Here is a 17,215-nt window from a genome sequence, read left to right on the forward strand (position 1 = left end):
CAGTGGTATTCTAGTATATGCTTAACACTCCAGATTTTTTAAAAGCACTGACTTGTAAAGTTTGCTCGTTCTTATGGTGTAAACACTCCCACCATGGCTGAGTTTTATTTATTTATTTGTTTGTTTGTTTGTTTGGTTTTTTTTGGAGACAGAGTCTCACTCCCTTGCTCAGGTTGGAGTGCAGTGGCGCAATCTTGGCTGTCTCCACCCTGAGCCTCCCGGGTTCAAGTGATTCTTCTGCCTCCGCCTCCTGAGTAGCTGGGATTATAGGTGCGTGCCACCACGCCTGACTAATTTTTGTGTTTTTAGTAGAGATGGGTTTTCGCCATGTTGGCCAGGCTGGTCTCGAACTCCTGACCTCAGGTAATGCACCCGCTTCAGCCTCCCAAAGTGCTGGGATTACAGACATGAGCCACCATGCCCCATGGCTGAGTTTTAAGCTACCAACTTAATGCCACTGAATGTGGAGCTGGGGAGAGATACACACAGTGGGCTCTTATGAGCCCGTAGGCACTAGCTTCAGCGCATCCTCGTTACTGTTCACTAGAACTTGATATGGTCTCTGATAAGAGGAGTAACTTGAAGAGGAGGATGTGACTGGCTTCACAATGGGTAGAAGGTAGTCCAGTTCTTCCTCTGTAGTCCAGTACTTCCTCTGTAGGTTAGACTCTCTCCTCATGAGAGCATGGAGCAAAGAAACAGAATCCAACACAAGGCCTCCTGAGGTGGAAGAAACACTTAAAACGAGTTAAAGGAACAATATCAGGAAAATTAGTTAATCCAACAGCAACATTAGAGTTTCAGAAAGCTACCTGGCATCTTCAACAAGAAGTATGACCCGTAGAAAAGGAGCATTAAGAAACAAGGAGGGAACATTAAGAAACAAGGAGGGAGCATACTGTGAGGAAAAGACATTAGAGCCAACTGAAAAGTGGGTGCATAAAGTAAAAGATTGCAGGGATACAAAATGTGCAGTTGCAGAATTTAAAGAATCCACAGTGAAGTCAATAAAGGCAAAGGGGGCATGGAAAATAGAATCAAATCAAATTGGTATTATGGAGAACAGATTGGGGTATGCTTTCCCACAAGGGAAAAGAAGGAAAGAAAAGCAGTGAGAGAGAAAACGATAGAAATGGAGAACAGAGATGAGAGCTCTAAACTCAGAATTATAGGAAAAACTTTGAAAGAAGTAAGAACCTTTTAATGGAAGAAATTACCAAAGGAATAATTGAAGGGAACATTCCTGAACTAGAAAGAACCTGTATCTACAGATGCAAAAGACTCATTATGTTCCAGGAAAATTAAAGGGAGAGAGCTCCACACTACACTCATTTTGTCATTAATAAAATTCTAACATAATGAAAAAGAAAGTCTTCAATTATAAACGCATAAAGCAAGTTGCCTGTAGAGGAAACCAAACCAGGCCAGCCTCTATTTTCTCTTCATTACTTTAAATGCTGAAAGACATTCTACAAAGTTTTGAGGCAAAAAGTTCTAGCCTGAGAATTATCTAGTCAACCCAGTGTCTTTTACGTGTGAAGATGAAAGAAATGCCTTGTGGTATGGGAATTTGCAGAGTCCAGAGCCAAGGGAGGACTGAGGATGAAGAGCTTGGGGAAGTTTGCAAAACTTCAGGAATGAAGCAGAGCACTCTTCCTGTATTTGGGATTGTTTGCCTTTAAGACCCGAGAGGTGCGTGTGTTGTTCATGTTTATTTTGTAATAAGGAGCATGGAGTTCTACTACCAAGAAATACGGTAAAACATTTTAAAAGTAAAACCATAAACTAGTGAAGTAGGCCAGGTAACCATCATTTTTTTTTTCAACTTTGTTGATGAGACACTGAGGCTGAAAGAGGCTTATGAGGGCTCCTAAGTGGCAGAACTAGGCCAGGAATTCACTTCTTTTGACTCCTGTTGAATATACTAAGGGCCCTATCTCTACCACCTTGTCCTTTTGGAAAGCAACAGTCAGGATGACAGTGGCCTGTATGTACATGGCACCTGAGCAAAGCAGAAGAGCGAGGTGAATGAATGATGCTGGGAAGCCCAGCTTGAGTTGCTTTGTTCATTTGTTAATTCAGCCATCCAGCATTTCTTGAATGTTCATTTTGTGTCAGGCATGGTGCTAGGTGTTAGGATTATGTGGATGAATATAACCCAACTCCTGCCTGTTCCCAGGAGACTCACAGTACTGCCGTAAGGGAGAAATACCCTCATGTACTCGATAATAATGCCTATGATCTAGCAGCTTGACAAGGGTAATCATATAGACCAGGCACAGTCTAAGACACTGGTTCTGACTCTAGGCCTTCAGAACCACTGAGAGGGCTTGGTAAAAACCGGCGTGTTGGGCCCCAGCTCTGGAGCCCTGATTCAGTAAGTGGAGCTCAAGAACTTGCATTTCCACCAAGCTTCAGAATAAGTAAGAGTTCCCCAGTTGGAGAATGTATTTTAGACTAGGAAAAAATATTCCATCTGGCAGTTTTGGAGGGGAGGGAGGAAGTACTCTGGAACTTATTTGGGTATAGGACACATCTAGCCAAGCAGGATTCCCCTGGCCATTTGGAGAAATAATTCTCTAGGTTCATGCTGTTCATTTTGGAGTGTACCCATAGGTCTATGGCTCTGCAGGGCAAAATTACAAAGTGTTGAGTGTGAAAGAGACTTTAGTCCCAACCCATTCATTGCTAAGGCAAGTGTGGGTCATAAGAGATCCACAAAGTGTGGGTAAAAGACTCAGAGTGGCTTGTCTAGCATCTGACTGCCTGTGAACAGCAGAGCTAGGAATAAAGACTGAGTTTTGGACTCCTATCTCAGTATTCTTTCCAAATACATCTATTTCCTTTCCTCGCCCTTTTGTTTGCTTGGGGCTGACAAGGCTGTTATCTCCTAAGCAGTTTTATCTTTCCTATCCTCCTCCACTCCCAGCCCCCACTGCCGCCCTGCCTAAGTCCTGCAGGCAGTCATAGAAGGGTTAACTTTTGTTGGACTGAAGGCCTGAGCCAAGTACAGAGTGTCCATTGTGTGCCCGCCCCCTCAGGAGGAGTCACTGACTGCTGGAATGTGACAAGGCAAAACATTTTTACCTTGCCTTGGCTTCCCCAATTCCGTGAGTGCGTGAGCCTGTGCGTGTACTCACACGCGTGTTTTGGCAGGGCTGAATCACAAGAGGACTCGCAGTTGATACCCAGACTCACCAAAAAACTGAACTGTGAATTTGGGGAGGCAGGTACGTGCTGGGAAGAAAGCTAAAAGAGAACAACAGCTTTGTGTGCTGATGAAGTAAACAGACAGGTTAGGTTTCTTTGCTGTTTCTTTTGAAAGCTTATTTTATTTTATTTTTCTAAGATGAGGGTCACATATGGACACCAGGGGCTGGATTATAATCCTCAGGATAGGCAGCAAATTTGGCCAGGGCTGCTGCCTGGGTGGGTGGAGCTGCAGTGGGAGTAATTTGAACTATAAGACTTTGAATAGCTGTCAGGGGGCGAAGCCATTTTCATTCAGAAAAAAACCTTGAAGTCCTCCAAGCACCTAGTCCTGCAATGGGTGCTATGGGTAATGTCAGCATTATATAACCACAGTTAGTCTCAGCCTGAGGCTGAGCTGCAATCATGTTAGAAAAATAAGATTTATATGCTCAAAACAACTAGAAGACAATACAAGGCTGGTATTTAGTGACGAACTATACAGCTGGGTGCAATGTCAGTCCAGCCAAGGAGTGAGCACCATGGTCTGGAGTTTACAGAATATTGCCATGGAGAAGTGAAGACCTGGGGATGACCTGGAAATATGGAAAGGCTTGGGATCTTTTGATTCATTTGTTTATTCATTCCTTCATGCAACAAACATTCAGCGAACACCAATTGCATGGCCAGCATTGCAAGGATGAGAGGAAGTGGATATAAGAACAGATTCTGTATATTTTGAAAATTACCGAAAGAACTATGTATAACATTGCTGTGGAGACTAGTTTGACTTGAGTAGTGAGTGCAAGTTGGTGGCTAATTTGCTTTGGTCTTTTAAGGTGAGACAAGTATGAAAAGTCTGGAATAGATGAATTCCTAAAGATTAAGGCTATTTGAAACTGCATTACTCTTTTACCTACAGTATTTATTGTGACATACTCACATTGCCCTGGTTTGGGTCTTCAAGCAACATGAATGAAATTTCAGCTGAACCTTCTTATGGCCCCCTGCCTCTACCATCAGTTTCCCTTAATCCCACCCTCACACCATGTACCAGAATTATCTTACTAAAGCATAGCTTTGATATTATTCCTTCCCTGCTGCCATTCCTTAAATGGCTTCACATTACCTGTAAGATAAAATCACATTACCTGTAAGATAAAATCCAAACTCGTTAGCGTAACATTCAAGGATATTCATGACTTTGCCATGACCTTTTATTTCTAGCCGTATCTCTCACAGGTTTCCAGTTTCTACCATACTTCCTAGTATGGTAGAAACATCAATTCCCTCTTTCTTCCGCATAACCCTGCACATGCCTGCCCGGGACGTGGCATCATGCCTTCCCTTTATCTGCCACTTCTTCCTTCTTCCTGCTCTACCTAGGAAACCTCCATCAAGATCAAAGATCTGTCTTGTGTTCTCCTTGAAGCCTTTCTGTGTAGTTTCCTAGCTATCTACACCTTGCCCAAGTGGAAAAAAACTTTTTCTCCTTTTGATTCTGTCCTTTCTTATAGTACATATAAAGTTCTGCTTTGTTTTAGAGAGATTTGTCAAATCTCCCATCAAAAGCATAACTTCCTGGAGGAAAGAGATTGTATTTTCCTTGTATCTTAGTATTTTGATTTGAGGAGAACTGAAAAAAATTTTTTGAATTGAATTTTTTTTTTTTTATGGATCTCTTATGACTTGAATTTTAAGTTTTGGAACTTTGTCTTGTACACACAGTTAAATGTAAGAGATGATTGTTTCATTTATTTCACTCTGAAGTGAACCTTTTTTTAATGGAAGGTATTTTCTTAATATTAATAATATATTCGCTGTATAAGCCCATCAATTCATCTGAAGTTTAGAGTTCACCTTCTTTTATTATATCACAGAATCTGTAACATATATTTCCCTACTCTGGTTCAAAGGTCCAAATGGATTTCATTTAGGAACTTTGTATATATATGCCTTGCCTTTTCTTCTAAAATCTACCTGGGGAGATTTTATAGGTACGTATTAGAGAATTAAAATGTCCTTGGAGAGTCCTGCCAAAGGGAATAGACTCTGAACATTACTGCCATAAGAAAACATGGCTTGCAATTTGCATGGATCTGGGATACACACGGAGAAAGACCTACTGGATTCTTACCACTTGACAAATGGGGAAATGCCCTAAGGTACATTGATGTCTCCAACAGCTGGGGTGGTGTCTGACACTAGTAAGAGAGGCCTCCGTAAAGTCAACTTGAGTATAACTTTTTAAAAATGGTGTGTGTTATTGGGCAGATAAATCTAGATGAGACCAAAGATCTTATCAGTAAAAGAAACATCAAGTGTCATCTGGTCTAACTTCTCCCCACCTCCCAAAGTGGAGACTTTGTCCGTCCTGTAGCGTGGGTCACAGGTGGCTGTTTTCAGTTTTGGCTCAACAGTGTCAGTGAAGATGCTCATGCTCTCACTAGGCAGCTTCTTCTTTTTTAGAAAAGCTGTATTCATTGAATCTTCCCTGAAGTGGAAGCAGTTGTAAATGTGTCTTTCTGCAAAGCTGAGCATTTTCCGGTAGCTGATGCTCCTGGGCTTCTCTGGGGAGCAGGGTCCATGTTGGAGCCTGGGCTGCCTTCCTGGCTGGCTTCCTCATGGGGCGTCAGCTAAAAATGTGCTGATTCTGGAGAGAGAAGACAAACGTCTGGTCTTCAGACTTCCAGTTCTTGGTTATTCTGAATGTGGCTTTGCAGGCAGCGTTGGACATTTTCTGGTGGGCACATTTGCCAGCCACTTCTTTAAATTGATGGGCTCAGAGGTAGAAACCTAAGATGAACAGTTATGTCTTCTGCTGGGAAACAGCAGTGTTCAGCAGCTGAGAAGGCTTGAGTGTGATCCAGCCTACAGCCTAAGGGCGGGAGGATGTGATGTTTGTAGCCCCAGGGCTCTTGGTTTTCTCTTGAGAGTGAGCATTTGGGCTTCCTTTTGGGCTTTGAAAATTATGAGTATGAAATTGGGAATAATGGAACGTGGGGTGAAGAAGCGTGAAGGCAAGCTTAGCTGATCCTGTGATAGTTCAGAGAGAGCCTAACTGATTTTTCTCTTCTCATCTTGGAAGAAGGTAGAGAGGAAGATCCTGGGGGGACTCCTGACACTTCCACAGGCCTATAAAATGCTCCTTCTCTTCCTTTTTCTCTTTTGCTGCTGTGGATACACAATACTACTTCATTTAAGAAACCAGAAAGGGAATTACAACTGTCTAGAAAGGCTATTTTTATCTAAATAATTGATAATGATTAAACACCTCCTTTTTATGTCAGTAGAAACATTTGTTGAGGTTGTTTTCCATTAATCACACTGTTATAAGTGATTTGCCACTGAACTCTTTTTATTTTCTTTTTGTGAGCCTCACACCTAAGCTTTGCATTTGCTTGAAGAAATAGAGAGGTCTTTGCATAATTGAAATAATGCATAGTGAAAAATGATAAAGGTAAAACAGTTAAGAGATAGGCTGAATGCCCCTCCTCCAAGTGGGTGGAGAGTTTGGCCCAGGCAGCATGGGGGTTGTGCTCAGCTTTGCAAACTGTTCTTCACATGTGAGAGAGAAGTGGTGCAAAAAGCCAACCAAATACAGTTCCAGCAGACCTGAGCCTCAATACTTCAGACTTCCCTTTCGTCATGATTGGTTTTAACAGTGACTCACGGCTGAAGCTTCAGTATAAAGAAACCTCTAGCTTGCTACCGGGCTGGAGAACTCGCACCTCTTATCTTTTTTCTTGGGCCTACAGCCATAAAATTAATAGCAATCCATTATGAAGGCATGTGTGAATGTGTTTTTCCCTCTGCTCTAGTAAAATCTAATTTGGGGATGTGCTTATTCTGGTTAGATGTTTTTCCATCACTTTTTTTTTTCTGGATGCCATAGACAAGTGGAAAGGGGCCTCTAGAAGTTAGATTGTGTAACCTTTGAGGTCATTTTCCTTTCTGCCATGCCTAACTGTCTCTTTGCTTCTCAGTTGCAGATCTGATCTCTTCTGAACACCTCATCGTGTCTCCATCCCTGGGAATCTGACCCTAGCAACTGGACCATTTTGTTCTTGGAATTTTGGGTGTCCTCTCTTCTCACCTTTCCCTTTTCCCTTTTCCCCTTCCCCCTCCTGAGAACTCCTGAAGACTGTAGAGATTGTCATGGAGTCCAGGGAAACCTTAAGCAGCTCCCGGCAAAGAGGGGGCGAGTCAGACTTCCTGCCGGTCTCCTCAGCCAAGCCCCCAGCTGCTCCTGGCTGTGCAGGAGAACCTTTGCTCTCCACTCCAGGACCTGGGAAGGGGATCCCGGTGGCCGGAGAACGCATGGAGCCAGAGGAGGAGGATGAACTAGGCTCAGGGCGGGATGTGGATTCCAACTCCAACGCGGACAGTGAGAAATGGGTGGCAGGAGATGGTTTGGAAGAGCAGGAATTTTCTATCAAGGAGGCAAACTTCACAGAGGGAAGTCTGAAGCTAAAGATTCAGACCACAAAGCGGGCTAAGAAACCCCCAAAGAATTTGGAGAACTATATATGTCCACCTGAGATCAAGATCACCATCAAGCAGTCTGGGGACCAGAAGGTGTCCCGTGCTGGAAAAAATAGCAAAGCCACGAAGGAGGAAGAAAGAAGCCACTCCAAAAAGAAGGTAGGAAGCACTGTCTTATAGTTGTTTTGTTTGTTTCTCTTTTTGCCATTTTATCCTCAACTTCTTAGGGTCTATTTATATATTATACTTGACTCTAGAACAACATGGGATTGGGGACTCAGACCCCTGCACAGTTAAATCTGTGTGTAACTTTTGACTTCCCCCAAAACTTAACTACTAATAGCTTACTGTTGACCGGAAGCCTTACTGGTAATATTATCAGTTGATTAACACTGATTTAATATATTATATTATATATATTATATGTATTATATACTGTATTCTTTCAAAAAGTAAGCTAGAGAAAAGAAAAGAAAATGATCTTAAGAAAATCAAAAACAAGAAAAAATATATTTGCTATTTATTAAGTGGAAGTGCACCATCATAAAGGTCTTCATCCTCATTGTCTTTATGGTGGGTAGGCTGAGGATGAGAAAGAAGAGGTAGGGTTGAAAGTCTTGCTATCTCAGGGGTGGCAGAGGTAGAAGAAAATCTTCATATAAATGGACTCTTGAAGTTCAGGCCCGTGTTGTTCAAGGGTCAACTGTACTTATCTACTCATTAATTACCAATCTCCTTGATGGAATATTTAAGGACTCAAGAAGAAACACCTCTGCTATAATCTTGGTATAGTATCTAGTTCATTATCATATCTTCTGCATGTCTGATAACAATAGCTATAGAATTGTAATTTTGGAGAGTTCCTGTTTATTGTATAACAGCCAATTGTCTGGCTCAGCTAAGCCATAACAAAATTTTTAGTATTTTTTTCTTTGTTTGCATTAGTTTTCATAGTTAGGAGTGAGATATTAAAAAATTTGGGTTAATCAGAACAGTCAAGAATTGTTAAAATCTCCTTTTGATTTCAGTCATTACTACTGTAAATCTTCCTAAGATGAGTCACTCGCCTGACTATGGAAGCCCTGTCTTTGTAGTAACTAAGACTCTCACAGAGCTGAAAACTCATCATTGTGAAAGCCAGTGATGCGCATTAGAACTGGAACTGTAGAAAACCAAAAAAAGGGGCAAGAGATTGGCCTGAATCTCTGTCCAATACATCATGGACTTTTAAGATTGGGCATTGACTTAACTTGGTTGGTTGTTATTTTCCTCCTAAAAGTCAAACATAGATGTGCAAAGTAGCTAGACAGGTGGTTGGTGGTGTCAATTGGTTGGGAATGAATGAGTTCATATTTCATTGAATTTATTTTGTATATTAGGGAGTTACAGTGACTTACAGTGACCTCCCTTCCTGTGTGTGGCACTCAGCTGTGATAGCAGAGGACTGCCTTAGTATAGTAAGTTTTTGTCTTCGAGAATCTTTGGGACTTGGGGATGGCCCTGAAAGAAGCCCTTTTACTGACAGAGTTTTGGGGTTCTAGGTTGTAGGTGTTAATCATAGTCTTTGTCACTCTCTCCTTGACATTTGATCATTTATTTGGGCTCTAGCTATGTGGATTAGCTAAATATGGCACAAATGAATGAACTTCTCTTCTTTATAGCCCAAAGATAATCCATAGCATTTCTGTTACCATTAGGTTTTGTTTTGTTTTTAAGCTTTGGGGTAGTTATTTTCATTAAAACCACTAGGAATCATATTATTTATTTAGCACAGGGGGCTTGTGTCCATCCTTATACTGGGTGTTGTGACTTACCTTGTTGCATTTAAAATTCAAAGAATGGGCTAGAAGAGACTTTCTGGGTGACTGACACATCACAGTTTGCCCAAAAAATCTCTCTTGGTTTCAAGACTGAAAATTCTGCATCCAGAAATTGTACCAGTTCCTAGCAAACTGGGACAATTGGTCACCTTAGTTTAACATTTTGGAAGACAAAAGAACTTTTAGAAATTGGTTTGTTTTGCCAGAACATAGAGGTCGTGCTCTCTCCTCCCCCATTACAACTTTGCAGTGATTTCTGGGTACTCTGTCGTGAAACCAAAGGTTTAATCTCCACACATACAGAAACTTCTGAACTTCGGGCAAGAAAATGCAATAGTTCAAATCAGGCTCTGAAAGTGAGGCTTTGCGTTGGAGTTGGGTCTCTTCAGATACGAAAATGAATGCCTTTGTTTCTGGCCATTGAGTTGGCCAGTTCTTTGTGTGTTGTTGTATTTTTGGGTGGGTGGGTTGTCTTGAAAAATGGTTATCCTTTGTCTCCATCACCTTCACTGCCAGGATTTAAGCAGCAACCCACAGTTTTGGGAGTTCAAACCCAAATTCGCTGCCCTAAAAAGAGAATACCTTGTCCTGATTAGGTACCACTTTTCCTAAAGCCACTGATTGTTCCCAAGTATAGCTTTCTCCCCATTGGAACACACCAGAATAAGCTTTGGAATCTGTACCATCGGGATGATTTCAAAGCTGAAATGTGCAGTGGACCTTGGTGCTCATATCTGAAGTTCCCAGGCTGGTCGTTTTCATCCAAAAAGCTGGATGCTCTTTGTGGACTTTATGGGAAAGCAATAAAATTGCTCATTTGAATATGTGATTTGCCTTTTTTTAATAAGCATTTTTATGCCTCAGCAATTGAAGGGGACAGAGAGGAAGGAGAAGGATTGAAATGCAATGCACAGTGCTCTTTATGATGATGCTGTGATGGGAATACCCTTCAAAACTTTTTGATTGTTAGAAACTTGCTTCATGTGATACTTCTCCACCCTTCTTACATTTATTCATGCCTAACACTGTTACTTTCCGGAAATGAATTAATAAAGCTATCATCACTGAGTCTCAATTACTTGATAGATGACAGGAACATTCTCTGATCTCTATGGAATGAGAATGTTAACTTTATTACCCTTCAAATTCCTGCTGTTTTGCAACCAGAGAGTAAGCAAAGGCTAAAGCTGAGGCTGAGATGTGGAAACCTTGACTACTGTGTGTGTGGGAAAGTTTAGTGGCATAAACTTGCAGAATTTACTTACTTATTATGAATGAGAAGTATGTGATCAGTAATTTGGCACAGAATGGATGAGGATGAGGTTTTGTAAGCAACCCACCAGCATCTAATCCTGAAGTCACCTTCTGGATCTATTTTTATAAGTTGTACCACTTTTTGAATAAGTGGACATGGAGTGGCCTCTGGGAAGCAGGTCCTACACTAGGAGCTAGAAAGGAAGCCCTGTTAAGCTGATCTTTGAGCTGGTAGCGATTCCTGCTAGGGAGTCATCTGAATATATGTGCTGACTTTGAGCCTGGGTTGGCAAACTATAGCCCCTGGGCCAAATCCAGCCCCTGCTGCCTGTTTTGTATTGCCCCAAGGGAATAATGTTTTTTTACATTTTTAAAAGGTTGGAAGAACATCAAAAGAATAATATTTTGTAATATGTGAGGCATATGAAATTTAAATTTCAGTGTTTATAAATAAAGTTTTATTGGAACACAGCCAAGTTCATTTGTTTATGTTTTGTCTCTGACTGCTTTTTATTATAGTGGCAGAGTTGAGTAGTTGTGACAGAGGTACTATGACCTTCAAAGATTCGACTATTTACTCTCTGATCCTTACAAAAAATGTACATTGATCCTTAACTTAGGGTAAGGACATAGAGTTTCAGGATAATAAAGGTTTTGTTTTATTTTGTTTTGCTTTTCATAATTCAGCCTCCGAGTTTGGAGGCTGGGGGGAATTAGGTGTTATCTTATGTGCTGCTTTTTGTTGTTGTTTAAGTGAACTAGTTAATTTTGCTGAAGTCATTGCTTGACAGCCTCAGGCAAAGACAACTTATATGGGATCCCAAATGATTTTCTTTTTCACTGGTGTTTGTAAAGAAAGCTCTGTGTGATAAGGGTAGCATGACTTACATATTATAGGCTAGTTCTCTGTGACGTTAACTCTAGTTATACATGTTCCACTGCTTTGGGAGGAAGGCATTTATGTCTAGTATTGTTAACAGCCTTGTTCCAAATTTTAAACCTAGGGCTAACTCTCCAAACTGGAGAGGGATTATAGATGGTCAGGGAACATTGCCACTTAAGTGGTGAGTTGTGAGGAGGAGCCCATGTACTACCTCCCTGGCTCAAGGATGCACGGACTCTTCTAACCAGGATAAAAGTCTCTTTTCTTCCATATGAAACTAGGATAGGAATTGAGATGCTATTTGGGAGAGGGTCTATGATGAGTGGATTTACATGAGGTGTGAAAGCGGCATTTGGTAGAAGTGGGGGCTGAGGGGAGAGCTCAGAACCTACTTCGGGGCCTCTGAACTCTCCTTTGGACAGGTCTAATTTTGCAGATGGATGCTACATGTGTAACTTGTTCTTTATCATGGGACCAACGTGGTTGCATCTTAAACTTACTCAGGTAAGTGACTTAATAACTTACACTTCCTCAGGTTCCCTTCTAGGTGATTAGATTAAAATGACAGAGAACATGAAGATGAGTCTCTGGAATAATGTTCCAGTAGTGGGACACGGTGGCTTGCACCTGTAATCTCAGCACTTTGGGAGGCTGAGGTGGGTGGATCACTTGAAATCAGGAGTTCGAGATCAGCCTGCCCAACATGGAGAAACCCCATCTCTACTAAAAAGACAAAAATTAGCCAGCCATGGTGGTGCATGCCTATAATCCTAGCATCTTGGGAGGCTGAGGCAGGAGAATCACTTGAACCCAAGAGGCAGAGGTTGCAGTGAGCTGAGATGGTGCCACTGCCCTCCAGCCTTTTTGGATGACAGAATGAGACTCAATCTAAAAAAAAAAAATTCCAGTAGTGACAGAGTTTTGAAGAGTTTCCAAGCTGGGCAGGGCTTAGCAGCTCTTCTCTTTCCTGAGGATGTTAGGAGTCAAGGACACCTGCCTAGATTCAACAGCAAGATAAGGGCATGGGAGTTCCAGATGGATGCCATACAGTGACTCAGGGTAGGAGATGTGGTGTGATAGTCTGACACCAAGCAGCTTTGTGAATCTGGATCTGCAGTATGAATTTGCTGAAACCCTAGTTTCCTCATCTGCCAAATACAGGTGATGATTTCTACATGATATAACTCAGAGGAAGATTTTAGAAGAAAATGGATAATTTACAGAGTACACATCATCATAATAACTCTGATTTCTTGAGCTACATGGCAGACCCTCTGCTAGCTGTTTTACATTACTCACCTTATCTATTAGTCCTCATAACAATCCTGCCAGGCAAATCTTATTTATTTATAGGAACTTGAGGCTCAGATTGCTTCAAAGGAGGAGGAGCTGGAAGGGGCAAGGTTTTCCTATGAAGCCAATTCTATTAGACTCCAATCAAATGTGTATTACAGTCTGTAAGTTGCCACACCCTATAAAAGTAAAGGATTTCTGGAAGCTGAGGATCACTAGAGTGTTTCTTCCATACTTTCTCATATAGCTGGGGTGGCACAAGCATAATCTGGCACATTTTCCTTAATTCTAAGTTTTCCATGGTTTTGAGAGAGCATTCAAATCTCACTAGTTAAAGCCCTATTTTTTTTTTCATTTATTGTATTTACAAATTTTATTTGCTTTTGACACAAATACAACTTCTGTTTCATTTCTTTGGATTTAATTTTTCCTCCTCTCCAGTTCCATTGGGAGATCTTATTTCCTCCTGTAGCAAGGACTTCATCCTTATACCCATCAAGTGCCTGCCATGGTCCTAGAAACGCATTCAGGATTTGTCTTGGTCTAGACCATCATCATATGCGTAGGGAAAGACTCTTGTATTCTGTCCTGAGCATTCACAATCTGCTTTTGTGAAGCCAAATAAGTCGTGCACTAATTTCCTCCTTACACAAAGAGCAAACACACAAAGTATGGATGGGAAAAATGTTTCTTAGATGTTGTTGATGGGAAGAGAGGTTGGCATCAGGTTGCAGAGATCAATGAATGTCAAATAAATGAGTTTGGATTTAATTCTGTAAGTAGCAGGAGTGCTCAGAGGGCTTTGAATCAGAGAGAAGGAACCGTTGCAGGGGTGCTGGGGAACTTGGTGAGAGTGACTCTGTGCAGAGGAGCTTAAGATGGGAGACATGAAAGCGGAGCCTTTTGGTAACACAGTTGTCAGCAAGGAGTGATTGCTCTAGGGTTCTTCCCTTTTCCTGGCATGTCCTGAGAAGCACATTTCTCTCTTGACCTTTAATGGTCGTAGCAATTTTGTTTACAGGTGGGTGAGGAGGGGGCTATGAGAAGAGGTGTTTGGCAGAGGGTGAAGGGTGGCTTGCTTTGCCAAGGGTGTAGGTTGCCTGAACTCTGGCTGCTGCACCCATGGTTTTCTCCTCCTCCACCCTAGTGGGTGGCTCAGAGAGCCTTCTACTCTCCTGGTGGTTCAAGTGTCCCTCCCTTGCCATCCTCTTTTGTCAGCACTTTCTCTGGTCATTCCCAAGTATTCTGCTTTACAGAAGGCTTGGCCTTTCTTCTTCTGGGGGTGGGAATGTGCTGTTTTAAACTCCTGGGAGTATGAGCTTCTTCCTCCACAACGTCCTCATCCTGACTTGGAGATCAGGTCTCCCTAGCATTTCTACACAAGAAGTCGAATTTCCCCTCTTGTTTCATTTTAGTTTTATCTCCTGAGATTTAAAACATTTTGTTTTAAGTACCACATTTCTATATATTCATGAGAATGCCTGGAAATTTTGTTTCCTGATAGATTTCTCCCTGATTATGTTATAGCTAAAGCAGCAGGGAATGCGGGGAACGACCTTTTCTGCATGGCAGCAGGGAGCATTGGACATGTCAACTGAAAGTATGAGGGAAAGAACCTTGGCCTTGGAGATGGGAGCCCTGGGCACCGGCTCTGCCTCTGTGACTCACAATCACATTCAGCCAGCGTACTTTACCTCCCTGCTTCTCAGCTTCTACATATTCCAAAAGAAAAGATGAAGAAGAAAAGCAAAGCAGCATTTTCCCTCCGAGGTCTTGTTTCTGTTCTATAATCTAGAAACTTTAAGGACCATTCTGTTTCGTCAGCAGGGCAAGTGTTTCCCTTTAAGAATGTTCGTTACTATAAACAGATTTTTGACCTCTGTTTGGAACCACTGTTCCGTCATCAAATTGTTTCCTTTTAGCACCAAATGTCAAAAGATCTAAAATCATGGGAGCAAGGGTCAGAGTTGAGCTTAAAATGTGGTGATTTACCAAACTTGTGTTCCATAAGTATATTCTGGGAATATTTGGTTATCCCTCAACCCTGTCTTCTATTTTTCCCTTTTTTTCTTCCTGTGTTTGGATTCTCTGGGGGTTTAAAATATGTAGCTTGGCTGTTTCCTCCTGGTTTGGTGTTCTCTTGTTTGTTTTTTTCTCTTTGGACTCCCCCAAGGAAGGTTTTTTGGTGAATTCTATGCCATTGAAAATGCATCTGGCAGAATAGCCAGCAGAAAACTGTGTTCTCTTCAGACAGGAAGTCATTTATTCTCTGAAGCATGGCTAGTATGCTCTGTATGTGAAATTCTAGGTGAGGAGTGCAGGGTCTGTTAGAAAGAGCCTCCACTCTGAGAATGGATTAGAACTCAGATACCCTGATTCCAGGAACGTGGTCTCTCTGCCTCTGAACAGAGACAGGCTGCAAAACCTTAGGCAAGACTTAACCTCTTGAAATGTTTCCTGACAGTTGGAAAATCAGGGATAACAGCAGCCCCTCCTTGTTGATGTCACTGTAGTGAGGTTGAAATTGTCTGTTGGGCACTTAGGACAGCACTTTGCTCAGTATGTCCTGCTCTCATTGCTGTTTGGCGTCTCTCCCAGCTGACCAGCCACAGGAACTTCCTTAGTTGAGGCACAGAGTGGGCACACAGTGATCTGCAGTGGTGCTGGGCACTTGGAAGGCCTGGACTGTCTTGAATTATATGTTAGCTGGGGGGCAGTACCAGGGCCTAATCTCTGATGCCTGGAGAAACATCTATGAGTTGAGCATATCACTAATGATTTTTTTTTTTTTTTTTTTTTTTTTTGGTGTTGGTGGTAGGAATTGCTATAGGGATTTATTTAGAGATAGTTCAAAGGTCTTTTATCTCTGTGGTCATTTATCTGCCAAACGGGGATGACTGCTGAGCACAAAGGATGACTCAAAATGAAACTTTCAAAGCAGTGTCAAAGGAACCACCAAGTGGGGTTCAGCTGGCGGCTGCTACTCTTCCAGCATTTGCAAAGTCGGCCCCTCTTCCTCATCGTTGCAATTTTACATCCTCAAAAAGTCCTCTCATTGCCTCATTGCTAGTTGACCCGCAGTTATATTTCCTTTTTTTTTCTTTTTAATAAAAGCCAAGAGAAACAATCCCTTTTTGCCTTTTCCTACCACATTGTGACTCTTCTGATTCCTGCAAGTTTAAGTTAAAAACATCCCACCTTCAAGCTACAAAATGCAGCATATCCCAGGACATCCCCCACCTGCCTTGCTTGTTTATTAGACACAAGTGGCTTTGTTCAGGAAGTTACTGGGAGCCGCTAAGGATAGTCAAGGTGGAGAACACAGGGTGGGGTCTCAGAGTCCGAACTGAGGCCTTGGTTCGGGTTTCTGACAGCATTAAATATAGAAAATAAACAGCACAAGGCCTTGAAGCCATGCATTTTAGGAGTTGTTTTTTGTTTTGAGATGGAGTCTCACTCTGTCACCCAGGCTGGGGTTCAATGGCAGGTTTTTGGCACACTACAACCTTTGCCTCCGAGGTTCAAGCAATTCTCCTGCCTCAGCCTCCCAAGTAGCTGGGTCTACAGACCCATGCCACTACACGCGGCTAACTTTTGTATTTTTAGTAGAGATGGGGTTTCACTGTGTTGGCCAGGCTGGTCTCAAACTCTTGACCTCGTGATCTGACCGCCTCAGCCTATCAAAGTGCTGGGATTACAGGCGTGAACCACCGCACCCAGCCAGGAAGTTTTTAATATCCACAATAAACTAAAAATTTGCGTTATACTTTGCACACAGCCAAACTGCTTTGGGGAAAGTGTTTCAACATGTATGGTCCTCAGAGTGACTTGACTTGGAAGGTTGACATTAAGGCTCTGGTCACTCCCCTCTGGAGCCATCAGTGGTCAGAGGAAGAGGCTGCCAGAGAGGAGGGCAGGAGTTAAGTAGACCCAGGTCCTCAAGAGGTGTACAGACAGACACAACACCTTCACTGATTTTTAGCCACACCATGTCATATCGAGTCGGCCTGAGGCTGAATTATATATTGACTGGTGGATCAGTGAACCCCTGCTGCTGGGGGAGTGCAAGCTGAGGCCGCCACCTGAGTGTGTTGAACAGGAACACCCACAGCCCTACATTGCGAGAGATTTGAACCATGCAACTTTTTTTGCCTTTTCTTTCCCTCCCTCCTCCACATCCCTTCCCCACTCCTCCCCCCTCCCCTCCTCCTCCCTCCTCCGTCCCTCCCTCCTGATTGTTTCTGCAGCTTGGCCCTGGCTGTGGGTAAACTCCAGCACTGTGACTTCATCC

General features: G+C 42.4%; 1 protein-coding gene across 1 annotated transcript in view; it reads left to right on the plus strand.

Moving 5' to 3' along the window:
- Window positions 1-17,215, plus strand: part of SETBP1 (SET binding protein 1) — a 374,207-nt gene that overhangs the window by 11,195 nt on the left and 345,797 nt on the right. Inside the window, 1 exon segment of the mRNA XM_017857822.1 lies at window positions 7,176-7,833. Within this exon segment, the coding sequence (XP_017713311.1) occupies window positions 7,348-7,833 (486 nt within the window). The 5' untranslated portion in view covers window positions 7,176-7,347.

The sequence above is a fragment of the Rhinopithecus bieti genome, unplaced genomic scaffold (assembly GCF_001698545.2).
Source record: "Rhinopithecus bieti isolate Rb0 unplaced genomic scaffold, ASM169854v2 scaffold_42084, whole genome shotgun sequence".
In the NCBI taxonomy this organism is placed as follows: domain Eukaryota; kingdom Metazoa; phylum Chordata; class Mammalia; order Primates; family Cercopithecidae; genus Rhinopithecus; species Rhinopithecus bieti.